General features: G+C 42.5%; 1 protein-coding gene across 1 annotated transcript; it reads right to left on the reverse strand.

Moving 5' to 3' along the window:
* Positions 1 to 3,630: 3,630 nt before the first annotated feature.
* On the reverse strand, positions 3,631 to 26,154 carry Sec22b (SEC22 homolog B, vesicle trafficking protein). The gene is made up of 5 exons (XM_075981809.1): positions 25,911 to 26,154; positions 20,011 to 20,120; positions 13,449 to 13,609; positions 11,848 to 11,994; positions 3,631 to 5,638 (listed from the first exon to the last, which is right to left on the reverse strand). The coding sequence occupies exons 1-5, from the start codon at positions 25,983 to 25,985 to the stop codon at positions 5,484 to 5,486; spliced, it is 648 nt and encodes a 215-aa protein (XP_075837924.1). The 5' UTR covers positions 25,986 to 26,154; the 3' UTR covers positions 3,631 to 5,483.
* Positions 26,155 to 27,045: the final 891 nt, after the last annotated feature.

Below are 27,045 nucleotides of genomic sequence, written 5' to 3' on the forward strand. Positions count from 1 at the left end.
CCTAGTGTCCAGTTCCTTTACCTGACCTACATCATCAAGATGTGAGCTGTATCTGCCGCCCCCTTGCTTGCCAATCTCCAACCATTCCTGTCCATCTCCTCGTTTCTCAGAGTTCTGCCTTGGTCTAAGCTTTGGAAACTACCACAGGCTCTGGCAGTAGCCTCCTCACGCTTTTCCCATGCACACCTTTGATCCCAGGACTGCTATCATAGCGCAAGTCTTCCAAAAGGACTGACTACATCTACAGAGTGAAAGATCACACACTCCAGGTCACACCCTGGCTCCCATGCTCTTCTGGGCCTCTCTTCTTGTACTCTGAACTTGTTTTGGTCACACCATTTGGTCTAGGTGCTTGTATCCAGGCACTGACTCCATATCATACTCACTCAATTTCTTTGCTCCAGAATGTCTTTCTGTGTAACTCTTTCCTCTCCTTCCTCCCTCCCCAACCCCTTCCCTCGCCCCCAGTTGGTTTCATAGAGCTAGGAAGTCAGTCTGTAATTAATATAAGCCTCTATGCATTTACTTGGTACTGAAAATAACTGTAGGACCAGGTGGGACAGAAACTTCTGTCTACAGACTCCAGTGTATGTTACTGTACCAAAGTCTGAATTCTAATTCTTCAAAGTTTTAAAGCGAAAACATGGATTGTTATAGCACTTGAAAAAAAAATCCAAAGAACCAGGAGAATAAATTGAATTTTACTTGCTCGTTTGTACCCCTTCCTGACAGCAACAATGGCGAAACTGCTTTTCTCAGGGCCTAATAGGATGGAGTTGCTGGCTTCTGACAGAAGTGCGCCGTCTCAGTTGTGCGTGTTTGTGTTACTGTACTACGATCTCGGCATCTGGACTTCTCAAGTGTTTCCTGGTGTAGATGTCTGGCCTCATATCTGTTGGGTGGATGTTCTGGTCTTTGGTTGTTCTTGCTCACTTTGGGTCCTAGTCAAATGTGGCTGCCATGGAACCCCGTTTAGCAGCACAAGGAAAGGTTGTGGGGCCCCAGGTAGACAGCTACCCCACAGGCTGGCGTGAGTCACAAGGCACTGGAGATGGGCTAGAAGGAAAGGTTGTGGGGCCCCAGGTAGACAGCTACCCCGCAGGCTGGCGTGAGTCACAAGGCACTGGAGATGGGCTAGAAGGAAAGGCCGAAATGGAACACAAGAAAGATCTAGGTGGATGCTGTGTCCACACCAGGAGATCCGCCAGTGAGTGACAGAATCTAAGATTCAACTTGCTTATTCGACCTCAATTCAAGTCACGACACAGGACAGTCAGCCTGACAGGCTAGTGAATAATTAGAAAACAGTAACATTGCTACAGCCCTGGCTATCTGCATCCTGCTGAGCCCGACACAGCTCAGCTGTCCAGCCCAGTCAGTAGTATTAAGTACACAGAACCAAGTGCATTCGTTCTGAGGTCGACAATGCTTGGGACTTAGCAGGGAAAATTTCTATTAAGATTGAGAACATAAATTGTAAGGGGTTTACTGTATCTTATTAAATCTGGTGTGCACAGATTATCTTTTCATTTTGTAACATTTGTGTGTGTGTGTGTGTGTGTGTACACCCGTGCACGCAAAAGCATGAGTGCAGTCAGAGGACATTCCATTCTCTCTCTCTTTTCACCACCTGAGTTCCAGGGAGTGAAACTCAAATTTTGGTGGCAAGCATTTTTACTCATTGAGCCAACTTGCCGGGCCAGTTCTTGTTCTCTTTCTTTTTTGGTTTTCCAAGACAGGGTTTCTCTGTATAGTCTTGGCTGTCCTGGAATTCATTTCTGCAAACCAGGCTGGCCTTGAACTAGCAGAGATCTGCTTGCCTCTGCCTCACGGGTGCTGGGAATATTTCCCTTCCCTTGTATTTGTAATGACAAACACACAGTTCAAGCTCCTTCTATGTGGCTGGAGTACTCAGAACTGAAAACAAAATCCTATTTAATAAAAGCATCTCGGAAAATAATACAGGAAAATATCTGACAGAAGTGATTTTGTGCATACAGTACCTTTGAAGACTCGAGCTTGTCCCTAAGTTAGTTCAGACTGTAGAATTCCTCCAGCTCACCAGTTTTCAAGGGCTCGGGTACTTGACTTTTGAGTTCTACTCTATGCACCTGGGGTTAACCGAAAGCTCCTGGACCACCAGTCATCCATGCATCATTTCATCAGTAGCGCTGTGTGTGGCCTTGCCTGGCCAGAGATGGACGCAACACTTATTTCCTGGAGTAAAGACACACACTTTTATCTGGTTTTCAAAGATCTGAGAACCATTGTAAGACATTAAAATAACCAGGTCGGGCTGGAGAGATGGCTTAGCGGTTAAGAGCACCAGCTGCTCTTCCAGAGGTCCTGAGTTCGATTCCCAGCACCCACATGGTGGCTTATGACCATCTACAACGGGATCTGATGCCCTCTTCTGACACTCAGGTATACATGCAGAGTACTCATACATAAAATTAAAAATGAAGTTAAAAAAAAAAACATAAAAAAAAATAAAATGACCAGGTCTGTGTCAATGTGACAAATATCCCCAAACTTTGACACCATGAGACACTGCAATAAAACAGGTGGTGAAGTTCAGTGTCACAACAGCCAAGAAAGCTGCTCGTGACGGCAGCGCTGTCTTCACCCACGGTGCGGCGGGTCAAGCCGCACCCATGGCGCTCTGTCCTATGCGCGCAGCTCCCTAGAATGGCTTCTATGTGTATTACTAAATCTCTGGTTGCTGAACTCAAAATACATTTTTAGTCCTTATTTTAGCTGACTATTCGGTGGTACTCAGGAACACACCCTGAGGGAGAGGAACAAAAGAGCACAATTACAGAGACTCATACGTAGGCAGATGCCATGATGAAATCCATCACTTCAGAGACCTCCCTGAAAAATTAAAAGCACAAAGTAAGCTCGGTCGATTTAAGTCTCGGCTCCAACGCTTTGTAGCTGTGACTCTGGACAAATCTGGTTTGCAGAAAGGCGAAAGCACACTTACTTCAATAAGCTACTTCATCCAAACCTCTCATCACTCCTTTCTTGAAAACCACTCAAAACTGGTCTGCTTAATTACCCTCTGAGGGCTCCCTGATTCCATCTGGGAACTTCCAGTCTGGGATACCTTTTACATTACAGTCAACCTAACTGTTTGCAACTTCAAACCTGAGTGCATCTTGCACCAAGCACAGCAGGGTCAACCTGCAGTTCAGCACTGCCCGTCTGGTTCTCCCCAAGTCTCTGCTTATCCTGAGCTAAGAGGAGTCAGACGTGTCTTCTCACATGCTAAACATGTCTTTCACAAGCTGCCATCTGTCTAGAATGCTGCTTCTGCTTCCCTAGAATCAAGTTAGCTGATGTCCCTTCACCAACGTCACGCCGTTGCTACACTTTCTGCTTGGGCTGCCTGTTTGTCTGTGGACATATTTTGCCTAGTTAGATCCTCCTGCTACCACCTATTAAAATCGCACGTTAGAGGCTGGGTCTGCTTTCCTCTTTGCCCTCTGCCCCGTCTTTACCACATTGTTTCTTTGTTCATCATTCACCCCACGCCCTTACTTCGGTGCCCACTGAGATGAGAGAAGACGCCAAGAGGATATGTGCACATAATTCAACTAGACAACAAACTTCACACTGAAGAGGACAGAACATTCTAGAAATCTTTATTTCATTGCTGACCGTTAGGTTGCAGCATGCAACTCTCAACAATGAGCTGCCGCCCTCCATTCTTAGAGAAGCACCAGACACTACGGTGCAACTACTTAGGTTTTCAGTCTTCCGAAGGCTTTTCTTGCCAATATCATTATTTATGGGATAAGCCTTTTAGGGACGTAAAAGCACTTATTCTCTACAAAAAGTCATTTTGTATTTCATGCACAAAACTCTAATTGGCAGAATTATGTTCGAAGTAGAAGAACATGTATTCTAGTTCTGCGATTATCAGGAATACAGTAAGCATCCCTACCGGCCTTCTCATAGGAAGTGAGGCTGTTGTCCTCCACCAGGAATAGGGCGGCTGTGATGATCCCAGGGTTATAAAACTGCTTACTAAAAGTCTTTCCAAAGATGTTAACAAATAAGAAGTTGGCTCATTTTTCCAGTACAATTAAAGAAATGCTTGCAGTATCTGCAGGAGTTATGGTTTCTATTGTAGGCCCCTGTGATAATACTCAAAAGGCCTATTCTTCCCACTTATAAAATTCTACCTTAGAAGGTAAGGTGAAATCCCCATTATCCCTGAGCAAAAAGGGGAAAGAAGTCTTACGTACTTTCATTGGTTAATAGAAGCCACTGTTCACGAGTTCTCCGTCTCTAGAACATTCTTGCAGAATTTACAAGAACTGAAAGAGGAGTGAGGGGCTCTCAGAGATGTTCTCTATAATATACTTGAGTATTTGTGTGAGTAGCTGACCGGCAAAGATGATACATTTAACTAACTACACTGTTGAGTCCATCACAGTTTGAAACTTGGGAATATCCTGGTAGGATACTTAAAAAATGAAACTATAAAATTAGGCAAATTCTGGTGGAAAGAAAACCAAGAATGGGAAAAGATTAGAGGACAAAGTGGGGGTAGGGGCCAAAGCTGGCACTCGGGCTGCGCCTTTCCTCTCTGACGACCCTGCCCACACTCACTCTATACCAACCAGACACTCCAAACTAACCATGTCCCAGGGGATTTTAAATCTCAAAGAGTAAATGAAGAGACGGGTAGAGATCTCTGTAAATTCAAGGCCAGCCTGGTCTACATGAGTTCCAGGACAGCTGAGGTTAGAGAGACCTTGTCTCAACAAAACAAAAAATAGAATAAAAACAAAGAAACAAAAAAAAAAAGAGTAAATGACAGAAAAACTTCAGTCTTTTAGTCGAGCAATACTATATAATTTCAAGGCATGTTAATGTAACTGATTTAACCCCAAAGCAACTGTGCAATAAGCAAAATATAAAAGAAAAATAACAAAGGCTAACTTCCTACAGTGGCCAACAGACAAGATCTGTGCAGCAGAGCAATTGACTTGCGCGTACTTTGAGTTTTACTTGGAAGTCAATCACAAATGTCACCAACAAAGGAATGTTGATTAAAGTTAAGACCCCCCAGCAGGCCACCTTCTTTGAGGGGAATTTCAGGAAGTTGCTAGCAGGGGGTGGCTATCTTAAATTCACTGCTGGCTCCACCAGGGAAAGAGAATGCCCCAGTTCTGCTGTCTTACAAACGTCCTGGGAGGGAAAGAAATGAAACAAACAATCTACTGTTCCCTAATACATATGGCTGAGCACCCAGAGAAAGTCTCTGCCCCCAAAGAGACTTCCACATGGGTTAAGCTTTCCTTAAACGAGGCGCCAGCTTTCATTTTCAGGACAGGTCATTTCTTGCAAGGTCTTTAGAGGCAGAAGTTCCACTTGGATTCTAATACACAGCCCTGTGAGCTCAGTTTCCTGAAAACATACACCTGCCGGGTTCTAGGTTCTCCCTTACCAGCAACTAGGCTCACTACACCTCACAGCCACCAAAACCGCACATACACTATCAACATGATGAAAAATACAGCCACCGCTGCAAGTTTGGCGTAAGTGGAACGCATGTTCAGGTACTTCGCGTCCTGGCGGTATTTCTTAGACAGACTGGACAAATTGTTAGCCTTTGAGTCCAATGCTGAAAAGAGGAAAAAAGAAAACATTGATCAGACTCCTGGAGTATTTTATCGAAACATTAAAGCATAAAAATAACCAAAATGACTGGCAGAGTAAACAGACCATGAATTTAAACTATGTTTAACAATAAAATAATCATTGCATTATCAAAATTTGAGTAGGCACACTGGTCTAGAGGGAGAGTTTCGGCATATGACAAACACCTGATAAGTATGAGCTGATATTCTTCTTCATCTTTTGATTTATAAATATATTTATTTGTGTATCTGGTGCTGAGGGCCTGGAACATGCTAGGCATGTAGAACTGAATGCCCACCATTACCTGACAGTTTTTTTTATTTATGTCTATGTGCATATGCATGTGTGTATATGTGTGTGTGCGTGTGTGCCATGGAAGTCAGAAGAGGGCTTTGGATCCTCTGGAGCTGGAGTTATAGACAGCTGTGGACCCACCAGATGTAGGCATTGAGAACCAAACTTGGGACTCTGCATGAACAGTAAGCCCTCTTAACCTATGAGCCGTCTCTCTATCCTTTATAAGTGGTCTAATTCACACACAGGATAAGACTAGGATAACCAAAAAAAAGTTCAATTAATCATCTGTCTACTGAGTATTAAGCTATACTTCCATGGTGATTGCTAATCCCAAGACTCTTCACAGAGTAAAGACTATTACAAAATCAGAGCTATCAGACATAGTATTTCAACACACATACAAAAGTTAAATTGTAATTTGGTTAAATTGATTCTAAAAGCCATAACAAACCCCACAAACATCTAGTCAGTTAAGCCTTTAGCAATGTCAACAAAGACTGCCCCCAACATCTGTAATGTAGCCATCTTCTTCCATATACTAACAATGAAAGCAAATATTCTAATTGACGTAAATAAATTCCAACCCAACTGTTTTCGAAAAATTTCTGAAAACCTGTTTCATAATCTTGGTTGGTTCTTCCTTGGCAATGGGTGTGATGGCACACGCCTTATAATCCCAGCGGCGTGGAGACGGAGACACCAGGACCAGGAGTTTAAGGCCAGCCTTAGTTTAAGTATCCCAAAACAAACAAGCAAACAATAGACAATGCTTTGGAATATTTGGAGTTACTTAACAGACTGGTTTTGATTGAGAACTATGGAATTACTTAATGTAAGCACAACAGTTGCTACATTAGCAACAGGTCCCAAGAGTAACAAAACACCGAGTCAGAAAAGGAAACACTAGGGGAGAGAAATAACCATTTTCTCTCTGGTCAGTCTACCAGGAGCTATCTCAACTGGTCAGGTGTTTTTTTTTTTATTTTTTGTTTTGTTTTTTAAGACAGAGCTTCTCTGTGTAGCCCTGTCTGTCCTGGAATTCACTCTGTAGACCAGGCTGCCCTCAAACTACTGATCCACCTTCCTCTGCCTCCCAAGTGCTGGGACTAAAGCCATGTGCCACCACTGCCCTGCAGAGTCAGGGATCTTCTCTCATTTTAACTTTTAAATTTAGTATGCAGAGTAATAAATTTCATTATTACCCTTTTACATATACATGCCATTATACTTTTTTATAACTAACTTCCTCCCTCCCTGCCCCCTAGTCACGCCCTCTCTGTTTTGCCATCACAGGAACCCCACTCACTCCTCTCCCTTCTCCCCATCTTCCCGTCCCTAGTTTCATGGGCACATATGAAAGCAAACATTCGGCATTTGGTCTTTCTGAGTCTGGCTGATTCTAACAGAATGATGCCCAGCTGGACGGGGACTGACGTGTTTATGCTGTATCCTGAGCACGTAGGACGGGACACAGTCAGTGCTCAGCAAACATCTGCTACTACCCTTCCTCTTGAGAAGCTGCACCCACATCTCTAGTGCACACTTCCTCTGTTCCCCTGAAGATCCTTGTTTAATCTCCATCAAAACTGCTCTTATTAAGTCACAACTCTGCTAAAAAACAATTGCTAAATGACTCTACACTTGTGAGAATAAACGGGAAAGCAACAATGACAAGGTCATCTGGAACAAGCAACCATTTGTCTGCTTCAGACAGGGTGCTGTTATGAGGCTCACGCTGGTCTTGAACCCGTGATCTTCCCTCCAGAGTATGGCAAGCACCACCACTCCTGGGCGGAAGTAATATATATATATATATATATATATATATATATATATATTTTGATTTTCGAGACAGGGTTTCTCTGTAGCTTTTGGTTCCTGTCCTGGAACTAGCTCTTGTAGACCAGGCTGGCCTCGAACTCACAGAGATCCGCCTGCCTCTGCCTCCTGAGTGCTGGGATTAAAGGCGTGCGCCACCTATTTAAGAGAATTCCTCTGCATAAGAGCATTTTGAAACCCGTGGTGTATAAAGACGAGATTCTGTTAGGAGTCATATGGCAAAAGCCTGTATCACGGCAGGGCCTGTGCAATGCTAGAGGACAGAGAGCATCAAAACACCCGTGATTCTTGCCTTTGTGGAATATGCAGTGCCAACCCTTAAATAAAGAAGCAGCCTACCGCTTACTAGGCAGTGAAAAGGTAACTGAACTTGCTGAAATGCACAGGATTTAGTCCTCTGCCTTCCATGCAAAGCTGATGAGCTATAAAACAAGGAGCTAGAAGGAAAAGCAGGTTGAGAAGATCCATGTTAACAGAGATGGCAATCTCTTCATTGCCTTGAAATATGCTCAAGTCAGGTAAGCTTCGCCCCAACGACTTCTTTCACAAACTATTTTCTGTCTATATTTTTTTATTCCATCTGCATACATTACTATGAATTTTTTCGGGGGTGGTGGTGGAAGTCACATCCATTTAAAGCTATCAGCAATAGCAGAAGACAAAAACTCCAGGGACCAATGGAGTCTGCTGAATATTAGCAGCGTGGTTTTTGGTGAGACACACAATGATCCAGATCTCTACTTTGTCTTCTCTGAAACCGATCTGCTCTGCCCGTATCACATAAAGACAGTAAGTGTCAGGTTTAGAATTAAAATGGCACAGAGGCTCTGTGTTTGAGTGCTTGACCCAACAGCTAGGGCACTGTTCTAGGACTATAAACCTTTCAGAGATGAGACCTGGCTGCACGAGGTGGGCTCCGATGAACTCTGCCCTCCTTCTGGTCAGCTCCTCCAGTTACTCTGAATGTGAGGAGGAAAGGAACCCAGCTGCACACTCCCTAGCACCATGAACCTGACACGATCAACTGTATCCCCTCAAACTGTGAGCAAAAATAAACCTTCCTCCTCTAGGCTGCTCTGTCAGGTGTCTGAGCGCAGCAAAAAGAAAAGTAACTAATAGAACAGGGCCCAGAAAGAATCCCTTAGCTGACGGCCTATAACAAATGAGCACTCAAGAGGTGTGGAGTCCTCTCTATGTACTTAACGATCCTCTGAGGTAGTTTCTTATCTCACCAAGCAGGCAAATATACTTAAAGTCAGAAGTGCAAATCCTTGCCGTTCAGCGTGTCTGTCAGCTCTGCAGCCAACTAGAGCTCTGCAAGAGAGCCTTACCTTGTGGATAAATGGAAATACAAAAATTTGGGATTTAAGAAAAATTTTTATGTTAGTCTACTTTATCTCAGGTAGAAAGTCTAGGACAATAAAAATTACACACTTACTCACAATTTGATGTTTAAGGAGTATGAAGCTGTGTGCTGTGGTAACTGAGGACTGCTAACATAAAGGCTAAATTCTTCAGTACACAAAGGCAAGCCCCTGCTAGTAAATATGCAGCAACATTGAATGTAAAAATATTTATTATGGAATCTGTCTGCAACCATTATAATGAGAAATACAAAAGTATGTGAAACACACAAAACTCATAGCAATCTTCAAAAAACTAGGGGCTGGGGAGATGGCTTAGTTTGCAAAAAAAAAAAACTGCCACTCAGACGTGAGGAACACAGAAGCCAGGTGTGGCATGTGTCTGGATGCCCAGCACCAGGCAGCAGAGACAGGCAGGTCCCAGGAGCTCCAGGCTCAGAGAGATCCTGATTGAATAAATAAGGCGGAGAGCAGCAGAGAGGTACCAGGCGTCAACATCTGGCCTCCACACACCCAAGCACAGATATACAGTTGCAGGCACACACCCAAGCAAGCCTGTACGGATACTACATGCACACGAATAAAAACCAAACATACAAGCACACAACTTAAGAGCTTACATGTACATATTCAAGTTCAAATAACATTAGACATCACATATATTTCAATCTAATCTAGCTATCTATAATTACTTAATTTTACATACTGACTTACTTTAACATGCCTAACAAACTGAGTGTGGCGGGACACACTGGTAATGCCAGCATTCAGGAAGCAGAAGCAAATGGGTCAAGGTGAATCAGGGCTACATCTGCAGACCAGGTGAATCCTTGTCTCAAGAAGCTGGAAAGGCGGCTCAGTTGTTAAAAGAGCCTGCTGCTCTTGCAGAGGGACAGGTTCAATCCCCAGAATCCACATGATGGCTCACAACCATTCATAACTATTATATAAAGTATACATTTAAGACACATTAATAAAAAATATATAAAAATATCTGATATAGGCTAGGAAGAAGACCAAATGAATAAAGTATTTGCCACACAAGCTGAGTTCAGATCCACGTAAAGCCAGATGCTGTACTCGGAAGCAAGAGGACAGGAGATGGCACGAGAATCCCCAGAAGCTCACAGGCACATGCGAAGACATGAGACACTGTCTTGTGGTGTGGTGGCACATGCCCCCCCCCCCCCAGGTTTCTCAGTATAATAGCCTTAGCTGTCTGGAACTCACTTTATAGACCAGGGTGACCTTGAACTCACAGAAATCCCTCTGCCTCTGCCCACTGAGTGCAAGAACTTCAAGGCTGTGGCACACACCTTTAATCCCAGAACAGGTGAATTTTTGTGAGTTCAAGGCCAGGTTGATCTATATAGTGAATTTCAGGCCAATCTGAGCTACATAGTAAAACACTATCTGAATTAAAAAAAGAAAAAAAAAAGTCCAGGTGATGCTGGCATAAGCCTTTGATCCCAGCATTCAGGGGGCAAATCTCTGTGAGTCTGAGTGAGGCCAGTCTGGTCTACAGAGCAAGTCTATGACAGCTAGGGCAACATAGAGAAACCCTGTTGTGAAAAAAACTAAAAAACAAATAAATTTTAAAAAATGTCTAAATAACTTAAAAGGCAGAAGGCAAGGATCAATACTTGAGGTTGCACACATAATCATATGCACATACATGATAAACATGTACACACAGAGAAGACTTTTTAAAATTGGCAAATAAACAAACACATCAGTTAATGGCTTAGGAGAGAGCTCAGATGGTGAAGGGAGTGTTTTCCACGCAAGCACGAGGACTGGGTGTGAGTTCCCAGAACTGATATAACAAAGTCAGTAATGGTGGCATATGAGTGTCATTTCAGAACTGGGCACCAGACAGGTGATCCCTGGGTCAGCCAGCCTTGCATAAGTGGAAAACCAATTATAATTAGAAAAATAGGCCAGGGACAGACTGTCTCAAGAAACCCGAGGTGAATGGTACCCGAGGAACAACATTCAAAGCTGACTTGCTTCCGTACTCAGTACTCATGTGCACACCTACAAACAAGCGAATACAAATGAATATACACGCTAATGATTGTGTAAACAAGGACTCTAAGAGTTCCAGGAAGGAGACGATGGGACCTGAGCTATAAGGACCAGCTAAGTGTCTTCAAGAGCCAGCTCTGAACGGACAGGTGACCGTGGTCAGCACGCACTGGTGAGGATGCCAAGGAAGCCGACATGGCTGGGATATCGTGCCTGTAGACTTGTGAGAAGGACGTATTTGCGTTCCCCTCACTTTCTGGATTTAGAACACAACAGAGATTTAATAACTGACTGGATGAAGAAGCTGAGAGCAGACTAGATGTTTTTATAGCCTTAGAGGAGGAACATCTTGGTGAAAATGGCGTCTCCTAACCTGACCTAGGAGCAGTAACGCTTCCCAAGGAGACATGGAGAACCTAACACTTCCTTGAACTTGCAGGAATGTTTCCTTAACTTGTACAGATGCTTCTGTATTCAATTTACTTAATTCTGTAAATCCTAAGAAACTGTAACTGCTTCTGTGAGTCCTTCACGCTGCTCTAGCGCACAAAACTAGTCATGCAAGGTAAAATCCCCAGCACACTGGAAGCTTTGCCGTGTAATCAGTTCCTGGGAGTCCCAGCTACACTCTGACAAGCTGTTCTCTGATTCTGCTTTCAGATACCTGAGAGTGCTTCTCCCCGCTGCAAGACTTCTTCAATATTGGCCACCATGATCCTCTGCACATCTTGCAATTCAGTGTTGATGGAGCCGAGATTTCTCCGAGCACGACTATCAATGTAGAGCTTCTTGGTCTTCTGAATAAAGGTATCTAGAATGATGAAAGACAACCATTAACAATTTTCCTGTCCATCAAGCCACTGAAATAGGTCATCAAGACTTGAGTTTACTCCAAGATTGGCCACTGCCCACTGCCGTGAGTTTATTCCTACATATGCCATCTCTCTGCTGTTGGCTTTGGCCTCCTTGTGAAGTGTTAAGACGACTATTCAGGTGAACTATCCAGGGACACCTCTGAGTTTGAGGCATTTACTCTCAGAATCCATAGAGAAATTAAGCTCCATTCTAGTACCCATTACCGAAAACAGAAAAATTTCAAATGTATTCAGAGAACCTCTGGGTTCCATTACTTAATTCTACACATGCCCTGAAATAACGCTGGCAACACTTTATCAGCACAGCCTAAATGGGCAAAGAGTTAGATCAGCAGTCTACCTTCCAAATTTACCCCACAATTCAACTTCAAATCACATGTGATAAAAAGCATCCAAAATCACCAATACAGAACTGCGGGAATGACCTATTAGAAATATGTTCAACTCTTGCTAAAACAATTTACTGCTGTTTATGCTGATACCTGACTTGGCTTTCAATTCCTGCTCCATTCTCCTGCACTTTGAGATGCTGGCCTGTGTGGAGCACATCGGGTTTTGGCCATGAAGGATCTCCAGCAGTAAGGGGGAGCAGGCAGTACACTTGTCTTACTATTCCCTTGGATTTACTAAATCTATCATCCAGAAAAATATCATTTAGAAAATTATATATCATAAAAATTAGCATTAGGCCATTTTTTTCTCTATTACTAAAAGCAAGATGATTCACCTGTCTAACAAACTTGAAAACTTTAGAAATTCTAACACATAATAGTGCTGCTCTTTTGACTAAGGATTTCAGCAATGTATTCTGGTTCTGCCTATTCTAGCTCCTGGGGCTTGTCATGCACAGGTCATATCCTGTGACCTACTGACACCACAATCTTTTACAGGTCTGACTGGTGCTGAACCTTCCCATAATTCCTGTGCAAACACAGACTCACACTTGCTACTTCTGAGTGTAGCAAACAGGGTTTCCAAATACCAGATATTTTCTAATTAGAGGTTCTAATTCTACTGAAAAAAAATTATCATCTTTACTGATTTCCAAATTCTGATTTCATAAAATTAGTCTGACTTTGTTTGTCCATGGATAGGCGAAAAGAGCTCAGTGAGGCCGAGGTAGTCAGTACACTGTCACGCAGACTCTGTCACACAGACTAAACTACAGAAAGGCACATGGGGAGCGGGACAAAACACTGGAAAAGTTTACTGATGAGAAGGAAGCCTTCTTCATTCAAAGAGACAAAAAGATAAGTTGGAGAAGAGACAGAATCAAACTCTTCCTATTACTTAACTAGGCAAATTCCACAGGAATATTATAGCCAGTGTATCAGAAAGTTTCTCCACAATGTTTATTCCCTTAACAGAGAAACGCAGGGTCTAGTCTTACCAAATTCGATGAAGGAATAGGGCCTAGACACGGTGGGCACCTTCTTCCCATGCTGCTCATCAAACTCCGAGTGCAAGTCTTCCAGGTAGGCAAAGGCCAACTTCTTAGGGAAGGCAGCTTCACACAAGACCAAGTAACACACGCCCTGCTCAATAATGTAGCTGGAGGGGAAAGCAGGACACAGTTACTCATGAAGGGCCCGTACTTCATGCTGAGGCTGACTTTTAGGGCCACATCAGCTTTTGAAAACTCTGACCTGAGTAAAACGGTTCACTTCAGATCACAAATTGTTAGAACCAAGAAACCAACTATCTTTCCACTACTAAATATGTATCCAAAAGAACAGAGCTGCCAAGGCTGGCTCAGCATCAGGGACACTTGTTCTTGAAAAGGATCTGAGCTCGTTCTCAGCACTCACAGTGTAACTCACAACCATCTGTACCTCCAGTTCCACAGGATTTGAACACCTTTTCTGACCTCTGTGAACAGCAGGCACGTGCACACATACACAGGCACACACATGCAGCAGAAAACTCATATACATAAAATAGGAAAAACACCCACAAGAGAGTAGGAACATTGTGACTGTTTATTAATCACACGATTATTCAATTAATATATATTAAGATCTAAGAGGTTATTTTTGAAAGCTACAGGTGTGACTTTATCCATCCTTTGACCCTGTATGACAAAAATATTAGTGTACACACATTAAAGTCCTTCCATCTACAACATAAAATAGAACTAAAAATTTATGGAGGACAAAATGTTGAAATTTAAATGAGATAGTGTTTACTGGCACAGAAAAAGTCACCTAAAAAGAGCCAAGCTGCCTATTTCTGGTTGAAAGAAGGTTGTAGAATATTACTTTAACTAGGCAGAGGTGTGTTGCATTTGTTTCTGCTGACTATGTTAAAGATGTAAAGACGTGTTGTTTATGCTGTATTTGTTTAACTATAAAAAGATGTGTTGCTGTTTCACCTTGCCTGCCTAAGGCACCTGACTGGTCTAATAAAAAGCTGACTGGCCAATATCTGGGCAGGAGAGGGATAGGTGGGGCTGGTGGGCAAAGAGAATAAGTAGGAGGTGAAAGAAAAAGGAAGAAGGAGGAGAGAATGAGGGAGAAAGAAAGGGAGATGCCTGGGGCCAGCCAGGCACTGTCAGCCAACAGGCAGAGCAGGAAAAAAAAGGTAAAAAGGTAAAAAACCACCAAGGTAGATAAAGAGAACCAGGTTAATTTAAGTTAAAAGAGGCATCCAGAAACAAGCCCAAGCTTGGCCAAACATCCAAAGCTAATGATAAGTCTCCATGTCGTGACTGGGAACTGGTTGGTAGCACAAAAGAAAAAGTCAGGTACAGAGGAATTCTAAGCAACTGGGAAAATGTCAACAGTGAAACTGACTCCTTTCTGTGGCAGTGGGCTCTCTGGCATTCTGGAAAGGAAGGGGCTTTGTGACTACAGGCTAACGGGCTATTCTTGAAGAAAAGTTAAGCTACTAAAGCTTTTCAAAGCTTTTATTCACGGTACTCTATCCTACAAAACATATACTAATAGAGCTCATAAATGCAGTGGACAAAGTCAGAGGTTCTTTGCTTTGGGTGGTTTAAATGCACAAATTCAGACACAAATTCGCATCTCTGCCTTCTGTTCCTGACTCTGAGGCATCCTAGAGTCCTATAAGGGACATCTAAAGACTTCTGTACTCTCTCAGGCAGGGAGTAATGTGTATGACACTGCTGTCCTCCCCTCGCACGGGCACCTGAATTCACTGACCTCCGTAACTTTAATCTTGCTTCAGATAGTCTTTCTCACGGAGGTGCTTTTCCACACCTGGACAAATTCCATTCCTTCTCTCCTGTTCAAGCCTCTGTAATCTCTTTTTTTCTGTGAAACTTTTATAATCCCTTTTCTTCTAGACCCTTTCTTCAAACACCCAAATAGGAATTTATTGCTTTCTTCAAAGCACTTCATTTTCACTTCTTGTTCTAAAGCCCAGCTTCTTTATCGAGGTTTATGTTGGGGTTAAACCCCACTAACCCTCTCGGGATTCAGAAGGATCGCTACAGCAGGCGAAAATCTGACTAATGAGGCCTGAGGGTAAGCGAAATAAATTAGCTACAGATGTCTTTCTACCATGTCCCATTTACTCTATGCTCGCTGTAATGCTCTCTTGATGTTGCCCTTTTGGTGTTCCTCCTCCCTGTTCCTCACTGTTCTACCCCTCCCACTAGGTTTCTAGTTTACGCACACAGTTATCAAGCAGACATTATTTTAGGGCTAACAGGACGGATAAAAGACTGATAAGGTAGTGCCTTAGATCTTGGAATGGGTGTGGCTGTGAAGCTCCCCAGGGAGGATTAGGGTGGAGCTTGGCCCTCAGGGTGCTGTATCTGCAGGCACCCAGGTGAGAAGGAATTTCTTTCTCTGGGGCTGTTTTTTTCCTGCAAAGATACAAACAGTTAATTTCCTAGACTAAGACCTTGTTTCAAATGAAAGGTGAAGGTAAGTACAGAATATTAATAACTTGTTAGGGTAGAGCAAAGACCAGTGGATTACACCTTCCTGAGTCTGCTGCTAGAGAATTCAGGGCTGCAGAGACCTGTTTATCAGTGAGAGCAGACACACTGTCCTCTGCTCGGTGCCGCCTGCTCAGGGATCTTCTTGTCAATAAGTAATGCCAATAAGGATAGTTGTGGGGAGTCGCTTATGTAGATTTGACCATGAGAACAAAGGTTTGGCTGAGTGAATGCTTTCACACCAGGGCCCCGCAGTATGGGGAAAGGTATACAGTTGTCAGTACAGGAAGTCAATCAAGTTTAAAGAGTGATAATCTGCTGGGGTATTTCGGGATGATTTCACAAGGTTTCTACAGAACTGTCAGTGACCATCCAAAAGACAGCTGTTCCCGAAGCTTTGCAAATCTGGTTCCCCACAAGTTGTACACTGTGGGTGTGTCTGTGAATTAGTCAGCTGAACATTCACTGTATGTGCTTGGGGCTCACAACTCTTCTTATCTGGTGGATTGTGACCCTATATGGCACTGTTTAGAAGAATGGAGAACTCTGGAAAATCTGGCAACACCAGAATGTTTCTGAATGAGCAAAACAAAATGGAAACTGGAACCCGTATGAACAAGGTATTTCTATCAGGGCTCTGCAACAATGCATGACACGCTTTCGCTGCAGCCTCACTTCTGAGCACAGGTGTCAACACACGTTCCTACATATGCCTGGAACACACGAGCTCAGTTCTGAGGCTGCTCTGTCACGAACTGAAGTGTTCCTTTGTAGACTATAGCAAGTTTTCTGCTCTTAGAGAATAAATAATGATTTTATAAAAGAAAACAAAGACATTTCCCTATCATTATTCCCCACTATGTAACTATAAAGTAGTATTCATTTTACTATTAGTCATGTTTGATTTTAAAGCCTGCTATTTGAGTTGCATTAAAAAAATAAAATCAATAAAAGCATTTTGGCTTGAAATCTGGACAGAATTCCCACCAATTTCTGAAATGGCCTTCACCATGCTTCTGCTATCTTGCACCACATACTTATGCAAAGCAGCACCCTCAGCACTGAAGACTATAAAATCAAAATGAAGATAAACTCTGGAAAACACTGATGATGCTCTACACCCTGCAGAATCAAACATTCAGTCAACTCAATCCTTTATGTAAAAATAAGACACATTCATCTCATGAGCGTGTAAATTTGCTTATGTTTTAACAAAATAACAAATTTAGTTATACACCAAAGAATGACTTAAAAATAAAATTTTGAATAATTTATGACCAGTAAATATTTGTGTGCCCATTTTATGTACCTATATATTCAGTCACGTAAAAATTTCATGGACAGAAAAGTAGGTGGAAAAGTTTAACAAGCCCTGCGGTCATTTGATGTGCCTCTATTAGGAGAACACTGGCCCATTAGGAGGTGTGGGCATCCAGGAGACAATACAAGGTCCGGCAAAGAAGAAGCCTTTACTAGCTTTTCAGCAGAAAAAAAAAAGCCAAGACACTGCGGGTCCTACAGGAATCAGAAGAAAATCTCTTTCCAAGTTCACTAACTCTTTCCTAGGTCTTTTGTCCTCTAGTCCACGTAGAGCTACACGATCGTCCTACAGTATCTTCTGCAGGATGCATCCAGGGTACATCCTAACACAAGGTGAAACAATATTTGCAAAAAATCCATGTTTATCTTTTTTTAGACTTCAAATCATCTTAAATACCTAATAGAATATAAATGCCTTGTTAATTGCTGTTAGGTTGTTTAGGTAATGATAAGAAAATAACCACAAAACCCATGTCTGTTTAGAACAGATACAAGTTTTTAAAATATTCTCAATGCATGGTCCTTTGCTGTGGACATGGCTTCCACAGAGGCAGAACCTGTAGACATGGAAGATAACTGTATCATATATATAATTAAATGGATACATTTGTACTCTTTTGGCTAAGTTGTCTAGGCTGCTAGTCTCAGCTCATGGTCTCCTGCATTAACCTACAGGCGCATGCTACCTCTTATAACCAAATGGCTCTTTTTTGGTGTTAATTAAAGTATCTTTTAAGATTTATTTATTTATTATGGACACAGTGTTCAGCCTCCATGCCTGCAGGCCAGAAGAGGGCACCAGATCTCATTACAGATGGTTGTGAGCCACCGTGTGGTTGCTGGGAATTGAACTCAGGACCTCTGGAAGAGCAGTCAGTGCTCTTAACCTCTGAGCCATCTCTCCAGCCCCTAATCAAAGTATCTTTAAAAATGCCTCAGATAATATGTAATTACCTTATAAAATGTGGTGTCCACCATTTTCTTTTTAAAGCATACCTGACTTTGATAAGCTGAAGTACTTTTGCTTGCAATGTTGCTTATCAGCCGTTTGGTTTTTAGCAAGTAGCTCTCCCTTGTCCTAGCAGACCTTTCCACCTGAGCTGCTTGCTGTCACAATGAAGCTTACTTAGCTGATCCTCTTTTAGTTTGTTGTGAATTTCTATAACATCTTTCCTTTTCAATCTTTTCTGATTTTTAAAGACTCAACTTGGCATGTATAATTTAACACCAATTATCTATAGATAATTAAAAATCCAATAAAGATGATTGATTGATACTGCTGACTTGATAGGATCTAGAAGTGACTCCTTGAGGGAGTTTCTACACTGCCTTAACCGAGAGGGAAGACCAACCCTAACCATCAGGGCTCTGTGGACTGACATCCTGGGCTGGTGAGCAGGCTGAGCAGCAGCACTCCTCTCTGCTTCCCACCTACAGATGCAGGGGAGCAGCTGTCTCGAGCCCTCCCCACTGTGACTTTACTGCTGTCATGGAGACAGAAATAACCCCTTCTCCTTTATTTTGCTTCTGATAGGTTCTCCGGTACAGTGCTGAGAAAGTAACACAGTTCCTTCCACCCCTCTTAAGGGCATTGTTCATAACCATGGAGTGCCTGGGGATACTGTTCAATGGAGGGTACTTTTCTAGCAGGTATGAGGGCACTGAGTTCAAGCCCCAGTAATAAAACCACCACTTCCACAGCCACCGACTTTGATGCTTTTAAATTCTTTTATAGTTTTTAAATATTATTGTCTATTCTCTATGTATCAAGCAACATGCTAAAAACTTATGAATCTCCTTAAAGTCCTTGTAGAGAAATCCTCTGAAGAGAAAACCTTGGAGATGTTATATTACTTTGGTTGGTAACGTCTTTGAGCCATTTGTGTCTGGCTCCAAGATGTTTCTAAAGCAAGAAGTTACCTATTATTACATGACAGGTATGGAATAGAATTTGCTGGGCACAGGTTAACAATTTAAATTACCACAAGCATGTTAAGTTAAAAAAAAATTAAGAGTTCAGTTTTCTAGAAAGAAGGCCAAAAAAAGTGCTTCCACAAAGAGACTAGTTTTAAAGATATCTTTATGTTTAAGAAACTGTTACTTTTCTGGGCTGGGGAGATGGCTTAGTCAGTAAACTACATGTCTTGCAAGCTTGAAGCCCCAAGAACACACGTTTGTTGTTGTTTTAAGCGTTAGGTGTGGTGACACACATTTATAACCCCAGCACTGGAGAAGGAGACAGGCAGAGATCCCTGGGGCTCACTCCAGCTAGCTTAGCCTACTTGGGAGATCTGGGCCAGTGAGAGAGACGATTGTGGACAGAGCCTGAGGCTGTCCCCAGGCTGTCCTCTGGCACTGCACATGTGTGCACACATGCACGTACTCTTGCACAAAGCCTCACATGAGGAAACAACACTGCTACTTTCTAAAAAATGTTTTTAAAAAGATGCGTATATGCATTTATTTTTAAGTGCATTTAAAAACAGAGTATATGGGGTAGGTATGTGTGTTTGAGTGGAGGCAACACGGAAGTGTACAAGAGAGCATCTGATGCTCCGGAGCTAGAATTACAGGTGGCTGTGAGCCACTTGACAGGGCGCTGGGAACAGAACCTGGTCCTCTACGAGAACAGGAAGTGCTCTTCACCACTGAGCCATCTCCCCAGCCCTACTGTTGAGTCTCTCTCATACTTAAATGATCACAAGGAAATCAGAGCTATACTCACTGAAAAGTCATGGCTCCTGCTTCCAAGGTACATCTGGTAGGGGACTGTTCGTTCAACTTTCGAAAGAGCTGCTTAGCCTGACTCTGATACTGTTGAAGGTCCCGGCCTGACTGAAAGAAGATAACTTCATTGAAGAATTTAACACACACACACAAAGCTCTATCAGTTAGAAGCAGCATGATATCACAAGAATACTATGTAAATAAAGTCCTTCATTTAGCGGTTAATAAGATTCATTTCAATAAAGAAAAATGTCTAACTTTTAGAACAAATAAGAAAATCTAATTCCTAGTTTTTCCAAGACCCCAGTACTTAGTTGCTAAGAAGCAAAAGTGTGTATGTCAACTACATGTAAGGCACTCAGTGTCCTCTTTACCATGAGATACTATCCTCCTCCTCACCCACTTTCCTCACAGCTCATGGCATGAAACCACACATCCTGTGACACACCCTGGAGAAAGTTCTGAGAACCAAAGGCTGGTGACTCTCATTTTGATGTTGGAGTATCAACAGAATCTTCCACAAAAGTGGAAGAGCATTTAAGTAAAACTATCTGTGACTGAAAACTCCACGGATACTACCACTGTAACTAGGCAGAAAGGCCAACTATCCTTTATTACCAGAATCTTTTTGACTCTCCAGTCTAGGCAGCAAATGTGAACTCAGAGAGATATGTGTAAAACGGATAACACCCAAATGGAACAGTTAGTATTTCTCTGAACAATTTCTTAAAAAGAAAAGGAGGGGTATACTGTAGTCACACCACTTGGAAAGGATCAACGGCATACCTTACCAACCTACTACATGAAGAGTGAGAAACCAATAGCCATTGCCAACTCATCCTCATCCTGGGGAGGGAGGAGGGAATTCTGTAGCTATGCTGTGAAGCTCTCTACCGCTCAGATCTGCAAGCTGGAAATTTCACCACCAAGCTGATGGTAAGGAAGTGGAGCCTCTGGGAGATGGTCAGTTATGATGAATGCGCGCTAATGGCTGAGGTTGATGCCCCTGGTTGATGCCCCTGTATGAAACCCCAGAAAGCTAATTTGGCCCCTGTAGCACATAGAGACCCATACAAAGTTGCTATCTATGAATTAGAAGCAGACACCAAGTCTGCTAGCCTTGTCCTCTTGGATGTCTAGTCTCTAGACCTAGAGAAGTATCTCTTGTTGGTTATAAACAAGCCAGTTTATACACACTGCCATGTGACAGAAAGCCCTAATTACCCCATTTTTGGAATTATTTATTTTGTATAGAAAGATAGACTGGCCTTCCCTTGGCAGACATCTCATCATGCTGAAACAAAAGTGGTAATATTAGTTCTCCCACAGTCTGGGAGGGACACACCATGAAATATCTAGCTTCGAGACATATGCCACTGAGCCAACAGTAGAAACAGGGAGGTAGTTCCAACATGACAGGTCTGCAAAGACGCAAGGACACAAAGACAGTGACCTAGAATGCCAATAGAAATGGGGTGATAAATAAGCATGAGGGAAGCCAGGACAGTCAGACAGAGTCCACTCAGTGCACTTACTGTGGCTTCATCTTGTTTAGTATTGCTGTTATAACAATGATCTGATATAATGCTATTTGTTTGAGAAATGCTTCAGTATCAGTGTACATATGCATGTGCATATTATGTCAATTCACACAGTAAACGATATTAAGCAGTATGCTTACATGCATCTATCCATGCCAGAAGATGTTAGTGAATATTATCACATGCTTCCCATCAGTAAGAAATGGTGAACGACACCCTATTTTTATGTGAATGGAATTTACCAATCTGTTTGCTTCAGCATGACATTATGTGGAGAAAGAGATCTGAACCCATACCAGCACTGGTAAGCGATGCAGCTAATGTCGGGAATGTCACTGAAGTGATAATGAAGAACAGCATGCATGATTTTAACCATGGCTCCACACTGGATCACCTAGTGACTTTAGAAAATATTATGTGCAATCTTCACTCCTAAATCAATAAATTAACATTGCTCTTCAGTTGCTAAAGGCAGATGAACACCTTAAAGGCACAGCTGAAGAAAATGATGGCAAAAACCCAAAACAAAACAAACAGCTCACAAACACACAACCCTGCCAATCAAATAAAAATTGATACAAATCTCCCAACTTTCTAAGACACAATATAAACCTGAGAGAACAAAACTAAAAGTCATACTGATTATAGAAATAATGGTTGGAAGCATGCTACAATTTCAAAGTTTGCAAAAAAAAAAAAGCAATGTCATGCATGTTGGGCAAATCTACATATAGAGATTCTAGTATGACAATCAACACTAACGCTGGTTCAGCTGGCATTAACATTCCTAAGAACAAAATCATTCTGGCTAAATAATAGTTTTTCTGACATATTTACACAGTAGACTACTAGGCAGGCACTAAAATATTTAATGATATGAGACAATATTCAGCACGTACAACTGTTAGCGGAAAAATGAAGTCAGTCTTATAGTATTTTTTATAGTATAGTCTTATAGTATTATTTAATTTTATATACACACACGGGGGGAAGAGAAGAGGGAGGGGAAATATGAGAATATTTGAGTACAGATTATAGGAAATAAACACCATTAGCACTTTTGGTTATATAAGTCACTAAACTCTTTAAATAAGCATGGATTAATTCTACAGTATAAAAAATACTCATTCACTCCAGTTCATTGCATCTTTGTACAAAGTTTGTGTAATTCTGGTTTGTAAATTTAAAGACAGGCTAGAATTCGGAAAATACTTTAGAAATAAACAAAGTTAACACTTTCTGTCAGGGACTATTCTGAAGATTTTACATAATTTAACTAATTTAATCACCCTATTTACCCTAGGAGTTGATTAGAATTATTATTCCAATGTTATACTTTAGAAACCAAAATTGACCAAGGACTCTATGGGGCCAGAAAGGGAAGAGCTAGGATATGACCTAGATAATCTGACCCCACAGTCTCCACTTCAAGCACTATGACATCCCACCTTCTAGACCATGTCTTGTCAATCATGTAGTTCACAGGACACGCTCAAGGAGCTATGTGGTAGCTGATCAATACTCCACAAAAAAACAACATAACCACTGCTTTACAAACTAATGTGACTTGCTTTCAATATCAAAACCACAAAAGACACACAGTCAGTTAGCTCAGCTAAAAATACCTAAATGCCCTGATTGTGCTTTCTACTTCATGTAGAAGAAATTAAACGCCTGTCTGCCCCGTAAGATATATAATACTCCAACAATGAAGAGAATGAAAACAGCTGGCTCTGCCATGAGGCGAACTTGAGGTCGTCCACGGGTATATTTAGGGTTGACTCTGTATGACAAAAGGTACAAGACAGGGATTTGCCTCAGAAACACAGTACTTTTGCCATCTCACTAGGCCTAGTAGACAACTAGTGCTACCAAATAGCATCTTTTACCTTTCTAAGAAGGTTTCAGACTCGATTTTGTTTTACAAACCAATGAATATACCAGGTATACTTACAAAGCACGGGTGAGAAGTTCTTTCCAGTGCGGGTGGCCCCTCAACTGCTGCATAATAGTCAAGTTCCACATCACTGATATCAGGGTGATGACCTCATCCTTCTCATTATCTCCCACTTCCCACATACTTTAGCACTGCCAAAGATCACTGTTTTCTCTAAGGACATTTAGCTAAGGTCTTATCATCTCTGGATCCTTGATAAACTCAGCTGGTCAAAGGTTAGTTTGACCAAGAACCAGCCTTTTCCTCTGTAGGCAATTATAGTAACCGCCCTTAAACAAGGGAAGCAAGGCAGTTCTACTGTACAGCAGGTACTTGTCTTACTGGCTCCCTATCGTCTACCTGGTTCTAACACCTTTCCCGAAGCTGAACTGCCTTCCAGAACTAGAGCAAAATTAAAGCAAATACAGTAATTTCAAGGTAGAATAGAAAGGTAGATAAAAGAAACGGCAAACATCCTAAAAGTCCGGGGTTTTGAAGAACCTCTCTGCCTGCCCTAAGCCTAAATTTCTAGTTAAGCCCACACACAGTCAGCACTGTATAAACTGCCCTGTCTATACGGTATGTGTCACTCTCTACTGCATTCTCTTAGTAACCAGTCATTCTCCCTAACAAAGCAGTTAACAGCATAGATAGGGACTGGCACCTAGTAAATACCTAAAAATAACCTCATGAGTACTGTACAAATAATTAAAAGGACATGAATTACTTTAGCTTGGATAATTAGCAGACTGAATATAAAACTATTTGGTCAAAATAATCTATGCCTTAAAAGATAATTTCTGGTAGTGGTACGCACCTTTAATCCCAGCACTCGGGAGGCAGAGACAGGCAGATCTCTGTGAGTTTGAGGCAGGCTTGGTCTACAAAGCGAGTTCCAGGACAGCACCAAAGCTAAACAGAGAAACCCTGTCTCAAAAAAATAAGGCAGAGGGATCAATTCAAGGCAAGCAAGCACCAGCTATATAGAATATGTACCAAATTTAAAAAAAAAAAGTTACTTCTGTATTCGTAAGAATTGAATGCATGGTTGAAAAGTCTTAAATGGGGCAGGACAGACAGTGGCTAGGAACTTAGGTTCTGGTCTAGAGCCAAACTGATACTGATAAGAAAACAGAAGCTGATTACTATAATCAGCAATTCTCAAAAGGAACTTTTGGAAGTGTCTAGAAGCAGTTCAAGTTGTAAGAACAAGAGGTCAGAGAATGTGCTCCTCCTGCCATTTGGAAGTAGAGGCCAAGGATATTAGGAGACATCCTACAAGGCACAGGACAGTCTCTGGCAACAAGGAACCATTCAGTCCTAAATGTGAACAGTGCCAGGTAAAACAGGGCCCTCAGCTTGTTAGCTGTGTGACTTAAACAAGCGGCCTAGTCTCTATAAGCCTCACTAAGGGTGACGAGAGCACACATTGTAACATGGACAGTATGAGGACGGAGGAAGTACCACACTTAGCAAGCTCAGGACAGCGCTGCTGTGTACTGGACACTCTATAATGCTCTGTGCACTGTTAGGATGGCAAAGATCAGCAGACATTAAGAGTTCAGAAAGAACATTATTTAAAATCGAAATTACTGAAGGGAAATAATGAAATCACAAAAACACTTCTGGGGAGAATTTCTTGTCAATGAAACAAAAGCAACCGGTTTTGGCAGATCGATAACAAATAAATACCAAGTTTAAAGTTATGAATTTTTCTGAAAATTATCCAAGCAGAAACTAGGGGCCTGTTTAAATAGCATCTCAGATCCACTTTCACCCCCCCCCCCCATAGAAGTCAATGTAACTGCCCAGATTTTGCTCCTCTCTACCCCACTGCTACCCCTCATGGGAAAAATATTTCTCAAAGTATGTATCTTCTACCACCTGCTCTCTCCCTACCCCGCCATCTCCTTTATTCAGATCATATTCTTGGTCTCATTTGAACAATAACTGTGGAGGTAGGAACTGTACTGAACTTTGACAACTTTACAAGTGACAATATTACCTCATCCTCTTTCAAAAGATGTCATCGGGCTAGGTCAAGGATCAGGTGCTACAGGAAAAGGAGGTGAAGAAACGAGGGTGATCTTCCCCGACAGAAGTTTAACAACAGCCTTAGCGGCAGCAGAAAATAAAAGTCCTGAATTTTAAGAAAGTCCCTAAAAACTCATCTCAAACTGGCTGGGTGATCACAATGAGCCAAAGGTATCCTTTTTGTCTAAAGAGAAACAGGTAACACCAAACTCTTAACTCCTCCGACAAAGATTTCTTCTCACAGGTAGTCTCTCTACCAGCAAACGGTTCTAGAGCTACGGGAAAGGAGGAGGGGGTGCCTGCGAGGTTGCCAGGGTCTCGCTTGTCCAAGGAAGGAATCCATAGATGGGAGCTACTGGAGGGCTCCGGGCTAAGAGCGCAGCTTACCTGTTCGTCCTCCTGCATCGAGGCGGCCAGCGGAAGCCCGTCCGCTACGCGGGCGATCATTGTCAGCAGCACCATCTTCCCAGGCTATGGAGACCCGGCCGCCTCAGTCGCTGTCCTCTCTTCTCCCGCGGTGGCCGGTTACACCTACCGCTCACTTCCCCAACAGCTAGCCGCTGGCGTCTCCGCTTCCCGCTGAGGTGGCCGGAAACGGCTCCAGAGCTTTCCACTACCGGTCCCTTCAATTGACTTCCCGCCGAGAACCACAACCACCGGAACTTTAGTTCCGCAGTCTTTCCACCTACCTCGCAACTAGTCAAGTCCCACCCACGTTTGTGATTTTTTTTTTCTTTCACTAAATCCTGTCTCTTGAAGGGGCGTGGCACCCAAGCTGAAATGATTTTCTAGTTTTTTTTACACTTAAAGTGTTCGAAAAAGGACTAGAAAGGTGACTGAGAGCAAACTTTTAGACAAACGGAGTGTGAAGCAATTGAAAAGCTTTCTGCTTTTTTTGTTTCAGAAAACTGTGTGTGTGTGTGTGTGTGTGTGTGTGTGTGTGTGTGTGTGTGTGTGTGTATTACATTAGTGTATGTCTCGGCGGAGATTTTTTTTTTTTATTTTTTCGAGACAGGGTTTCTCCGTAGCTTTTGGTTCCTGTCCTGGAATTAGCTCTTGTAGACCAGGCTGGCCTCGAACTCACAGAGACCAGCCTGCCTCTGCCTCCCGAGTGCTGGGATTAAAGGCGTGCGCCACCACCGCCCGGCTCGGCGGAGATTTTTTTAGGGGCTTTCTGGTTTGAGTGTTGACGTCACGAGGTTCTTAGTGGCAGGAGATCAGCAAATAGGGACTGGAGAGGTGGCTCGGAGACACCAAGAGATCTCTCTGCCTGTTGAGAGGACTGACGTTCTGCTCTCATCTGACCTCCACAGCCTCTGTGTGCACGTGGTACACAGATGTAAGAGGAGGCAAAACACCCACACATGAAAATTTTAAAAAGAGATCAGCGAATTTTTACTATACAAGTGAACAAATTGCATAGGTTCTCCCTCGAATCTAGGCTCTCAGCTGCCTGTCATGGTACAGAAAGGGTGATCTTACCAGACTTTCCAATGACTTAGTTTTCGCTTGCTTTTGAAGC

The sequence above is a fragment of the Microtus pennsylvanicus genome, chromosome 7, assembly GCF_037038515.1.
Source record: "Microtus pennsylvanicus isolate mMicPen1 chromosome 7, mMicPen1.hap1, whole genome shotgun sequence".
NCBI lineage: Eukaryota > Metazoa > Chordata > Mammalia > Rodentia > Cricetidae > Microtus > Microtus pennsylvanicus.